Raw genomic sequence first — 6,186 nt, 5'->3', positions numbered from 1 at the left:
CAAAGATAGTTAAAAACTAAGAAAAACTGCAGTACCAACACTCTTTAGCATTCCAAATCCACCACTATCTGTAACTGATAAGAGGATAAGAGAAGTAAGATGTCCTAAGCCAAATACTGAAGTGGTAAATTATTTAATATTCTCCAAAAAAATTGTTGAAAAAATCATTGTTATTACAAATATATTAATTCAGTCAACCATTGTTTAAAAAAATAATCACAGCATAACATGTTTACTATTTCTTTTTGAATTTAGGAAACTCTACCTGCTTCAAATGAAGAGTTGTTAAAAAAAATAGAATTCCTTGAGCAACAGCTTCAAGAAAAAGATGCAAAATTGACATCATTTTTGTCCGATGAGCAAATAGGAACCCTTGCTGTGCAGTCAAAAAGGAACTGGTCAGAAAAGTCCATTATAAAAGGACTGAAGATGCGATTTGCTTTGAGCAAACATGGATATAATTACCTCAGAAGTACTGGATATCCAGCACCATCGTACAGTACCTTGAACAGGAGGATTAGGGACATAAAAATTAATTTCGGCATTTTAGAAAATTTGTTTTTTTTCCTCAAGACAAAAGTTCATTCATTGGATGCTCTTGATAGGAACTGCTGCCTTTTAGTTGACGAAATGGAAATAGCTTCATATCAAGATTTTGATACATCGTCTAAGTCATTCATTGGAAATGTTACGTTAGGAAGCTAAGCATTACACTATTGTAATGCTTAGAGGCCTTAAAACATCATGGAAACAGATTGTTGCCAATGAATTAACAGGGCCTTCAACATGAGGTTCTGACATGAAAGATCTAATTCATAGAACTGTAGTAGCAGCTACAGAAATAGGTTTAACTGTAAGAGCCTCTGTTTCAGATATGGGAAGCAATAACAGAGCAATGTGGTCGTCATTGGATGTGTCTGTCTCTAGGAGAGATAGGAAGACAAATTACAACATTGGAGGACCTGATGTTTTCATTCACAGTATTGCAGATGCACCACATCTCATTAAAAATATGAGAAATACATTTCTTTCAAGTATTATAATATTACCAGAGGAATTTCGCCACCAGCATGCCTTGCCATCGAGGATAGTATCTTCAGTGTATGTGAAACGACTCTGGTCAAGTGAGATAGAAGCAGATGCTGCCCTGAGATCTCTACATCACTTGAACAGAATTCATCTCTTCCCAACACACTTTTCCTCGATGAATGGGGCATCTGCTGTGCAATTGTTTTCTGTAAAAACAGCTGCTGCTATTGAAAAAGCAGGTATTTTACACCAAGTTGCAAAAGAAGCATTAACTTCTGCATGATGGCTGAGACTTGTAGCAGAATGGTTTACAATTATGACTACAAGGCATCACTATCAAAAATCAAGATGAGAAATTTAATATTTTATTGAAATTCATTCATGTGACTGAAACTGTTCAGTTTGGGAAAGCATGGAAGCCATTTCAAACTGGCATTATTATGAGCACATTGAGTGTTGTGAAACTCTCAAAAGAATTATTTTCCGAGGGGTTTACATTTTTCTTACCAGGCAGGTTGACACAAGATGCGCTGGAAAATGCCTTTTCACAGATTAGACGAAAGTTGGGTGCAAAGCCTACTGCTTTGCAAGCCAAGAGAGCACTGAAATTAGTGTGCCTATCACAGTTCATTTCAGATATCAATAATCCAAATTATTGTTCTGAAAGTGACCACAGCCTCTTTGATGCTTCTGAATTAGAGGTTGCTATCAGAAAGGAGGTCTTGCATCCTATCTCCAATTCTGTAGTGCCATCTACCTCTTCTGCAGTGGCAGTGAAACGTCGCTTGCCCCCAGCTGTGGAAGAAAATGATATACATTACATCGCAGGAGCCATATATAATAAGTTGTTGAAAAAAAAAAGCATATGTGAAAATTGTAAAACAGCTATGACCATTTCAGAGGACATGCTGGAACCTGACATACCCGAGCATCGCACAATTCTTACAAAACATAGCAATAAAGGTGGACTGAAGGTCATCTCTTCAGGAATGTATCAAATATGTAGGGAAGCTGAACGAGAATTTCAAAAATGTAAAGATGTACTCCTTCGTTTACAATCAGCCATCACAAAAGAATTAGTTGAAAGAATAATTGATAAATGTACGCATGTGGCCATGCCAGAATGCTGTAATCTTAAGAAAGTAATTATTGATAATTTTTTTATTACTAGATGCAAAGGCCTTACACAGCATCTTATCAACAAAAGAGCCCATAACGTTTCATATTCATCAGCATCGGCCAATAAGAAACAAAAAGTAAAATAATTTTAGAAGGTATGTATGTTTTATATTAAATAATTTATGTGTTTTATGTAATATGTATTACTTTTTCCTAGGCTACGAGTATATAAATTTCTGTGTTTGATGTTATATATGTTACTTTCTGCTAGGCTATGAGTATATTATTATGGTATTATTTTCTTGTTTCTAATATATAGAAATATAGCATATTTTCCAGTATAAAATTTCAGTTCAGTTTTACTTAAAAGTATGGGAAAGCAGATTTGTTTCATGCATGATCTTTATAATACTGGTATGAAATGAATGAATTTTAATCTGTAAACAATTTTTTGTTAATATTGAAATGTGTTTCCTTGGGTACATTTTTAGGCACTTGTGGATCATGTCAGACAACATGCAATAGAAAAAAGATGTCCGTGTGCATAAATTTTTCATTGTGTTACTTCATTTTATCTAAATTTCAAGGATAATTCTTTTCATTTTTATATGGCATGTTATTAGTATAAAGGCTAGTGAAAATAAATTGGTATGTGTATCTGTTTTTGAAGTGTAATGCTTAAATAAAAAGATGGTGCGTGTTTCTTCATTTAAATAAAATTTCAAAGATAGTATTTTTCAGCGTTGTACTGTTTGTTATTTCTCAATGTAAAGGGTAACAAGGGGGAAAAAACTGGTATGGTACATCTGTTTTTTAAGCATGATAATTTTATTTATTTCTTTAGTGATGCATATATATATAGAGAGAGAAGGTATTTGGTCCAACTGAAGTTATAATAAATCTAATTTTACTAGATCTCTCCCTCCCCTCAGGTGTAGAAAATTTTCAAATGCAGAAAGTTTATTTGCAGAATTAATTCATTTCTGATAAACTTATTATCATTAATTTTTTATATACCATGTTATTAAGTTACACGTATCACTACTGTGTAATAAACTTGTATTTAGGGCAAAAAATTAACTGTTTTGCAGCTAGTGACTAATATCATATGCTTCTAAGAATATTACTTTAACTTTTTTCATAACTTTTGTATTTCAGGAACATGAAACTGTTATTTTGATATACTTAAATAATAAAAGTGTGTATCTGAATCAATTAATGGATACAAATATTTTACAGTTATTTTTAGAAGATATTTGCCATATCGCTTCTAATAATTCATAAAGTATATTAAAATATAGGTAAATAATTTGGTGCAGAATTCAAATTTAGGGTTTGAAATATAGTGAATCATGAGACTAAATGATTTTTATTGTCATGATTTGCCTGGGCTTAAGAATGTACTTTTCGCTCGGTGGAAATTGTCATCAAACTGTCCTGAACAGGCTTTTTGTTGATAATAACTTCCAGGCTTATCAGTACCTCCTTTTGAGTGGAGGGTATACAAATATAGTACCCAATTTAAATTACATTGTGATTGTAATAATATTGTGGTATTAAATAAGTGATTATAATTACAATTTAGATAATTGCTTTGTAATTATATTACATTGTATCTGTGAACTCTTAATTTCATTACTTTATGCAATTATGTTGTAAGTGCATAATCTAATTGCAATAATATAATCTATTCACAATTACAAAATAATTATAAATGCAGTTACATCTTAAATAGAGGCCATTTTAATACTTTTAAATTTTTGCAAGATAACTTCCCATTAAGGTTCATTTGGAGGAAACTATGCAAATACTAAAAAAGAAGTTATGTTAAATTTACATATTTTGTACAGTAGTTTCTTGTTATAATGCTGTTCAATATATCTTCAATACTTTTGTAAATTTAACGACATTCTTTGCAATTACTGTGGGGCTTTAAAAAGAAGTTTCTTAGTTATGCTTTCTAATAAGAATGTGTTAAAAATTAAGTATTATGTATAATAACTAACAATTAAAAAAACTTGACTGCATGAAAATGCTGTTGCTGTGTAAAATAAAAAATAAGCTTTCTTTTATGCTTTGAAATGAATTACATGTGGTTAAGTCGTCCTTTTACAATTTAAGAATGTGGTTAACACACATTCTTAAATTGGACAGGTTTTATCTAAATTATTAGTATAAAATATATAAACTATGAATTATTTTGTAACATAACTCAAATTACAAAATTCATTCTATATACGTTCAAATTTATTATCTTTTATGGAATAACTGTTTTTTAATTTAGGTAAAAATTGGATTTTTAGAAGTATTACAAATACAATGCAACACAAAGGTGATCTGATTGGAGAGGAAGGACTTTTTATTACGGTTTCTAGTTCGTATTTATATTACATTTGGTGAAAGTCATCCAAAACACAGAATGCTGTACTTTCTTCTTCCATATATGTTATGAAATATTTCACACATTTAAAAGAAAGTGTTTCTTCAGAGTCTTGCACAATTATTTCCATATACCTCAGACTAAAATGACAACATATTCTTAAGTTATTTTTTTAGTATGAATTTACAGTGTTTTTATGGAAATTTTTGTTAAAATGTCATTAAGATAAATTTATTTGCACACTACGCTTTAACTATTTCCCCATTTGACACTATTGAAAGTTTTTATTCATATCTTATTTATTTTAGTCTGCTAACGAAACTGAAACATCTAAAGAATAAGTTATTTTGAATATGTTTACAAAATATACGCGAAATTTTTATTTAAGTGAAAACGTCTATATACTATTCGAGAATTAATTAATTATCCGAAAAGTTTATGTGCGCTGAATGCCGCGCGTCTATAAAATAAATCTTTAAAAAAAAAAACAGCAGACATTCAGCCAGCGTGTGCGATAAACGCGCCAAAATTGGTAGCGCGTTCCCTCCCTCGCCAAGAGAGAAAAGTTGGTGATTCAGCCTGGTTTAGAGGAGCCTTACCCTAGAGGTGATCCAAGAAGCCGCTAACGTATCGGTCGAGCTGTTGAAACTCTCACCGACAACCACGTGATTTGCTCATGCGCGCAGCAAAAACTAAATCAGAACTTTTTAGTTGAACTTTGAGAACTCGTGATGGACGTTTGAGTGAAACATGTTAATCCTATTCTTCTGTGTTACATATATATTTTAGTTTAGTGATGTTATTGTAATTAAATATCTTATTATCTTAGAAGCCTCCCTTTTTCTGTGAGTAGTGTAGTGTATAGATGTACTTAAGAAAAATACTCTCGGATTTATCTCTGGATTAGAAAGAAAGAAGATCGAATAAAAGGTAAGTCCTTTTTACCTTTTATTTTCTAAGAATTATACAATTTTTGGCATCCCTACCGGGATTCGAAGGCGAATTGTTGATACTTGTTGAATTATTGAATATACATTAAATAATGACGGAATTCATCGATACATTGAAAAGGAAACGCGGCCACATAAGAGCTGCCGTTACAAAATTAATTGGCCGAATCGAAACTGAATTATCAAAAACAGAAGTGAATGCAGAGGAACTAGAAATTTCCTTAGAACTCTTAAATGAAAAATCTCATTTATCAATAATGTGTAACTCTCACGGAAATAATTCTACAGACATTATTGGGGATGAAAATAATAAAAAGGACTGTGTTCTGACAAATAAATCTTGCATGCAGTTAGTAAATTTGCAAACTTTAGTAGTAAAACTTCGTGGGGATGGAATCGAAAAATATGTGAGAATTTTAATAGATAGTGGTTCCCAGCGATCCTACATTTCGAAGTATGCAGTTAGTGTAATGAATTATAAAACAAGTGGTAAAGAAGAATTAATCCATGGTTTGTTCGGAGGAATTGAAAAGAAAGAAACTCATAGTAAATATTTAATTAGATTGAGTAGTCTTAAAGGTGATTATCACTGTAATTTTCAGGTTTTGTATCAGGATAAAATATGTACTGACATTCCTCAAATTCGTAGAGATACATATCTTATTGAACTGCAAAAACATGGAATTTATTTAACCGACATGCAGAATA

General features: G+C 31.4%; 1 protein-coding gene across 1 annotated transcript; it reads left to right on the top strand.

Moving 5' to 3' along the window:
- Window positions 1-1,353: 1,353 nt before the first annotated feature.
- On the top strand, window positions 1,354-2,811 carry LOC146997678 (uncharacterized). Its single transcript, XM_085815427.1, has 2 exons — window positions 1,354-2,303; window positions 2,640-2,811. The coding sequence occupies exon 1, from the start codon at window positions 1,470-1,472 to the stop codon at window positions 2,292-2,294; it is 825 nt and encodes a 274-aa protein (XP_085671553.1). The 5' UTR covers window positions 1,354-1,469; the 3' UTR covers window positions 2,295-2,303; window positions 2,640-2,811.
- The last annotated feature ends 3,375 nt before the right edge of the window (window positions 2,812-6,186 follow it).

Source organism: Stegodyphus dumicola, chromosome 4 (genome assembly GCF_044657685.1).
Source record: "Stegodyphus dumicola isolate Sdum_Otavi_A_Nest chromosome 4, ASM4465768v1".
Lineage (NCBI taxonomy): Eukaryota > Metazoa > Arthropoda > Arachnida > Araneae > Eresidae > Stegodyphus > Stegodyphus dumicola.
This window is presented reverse-complemented; position numbering and strand designations above follow the sequence as displayed.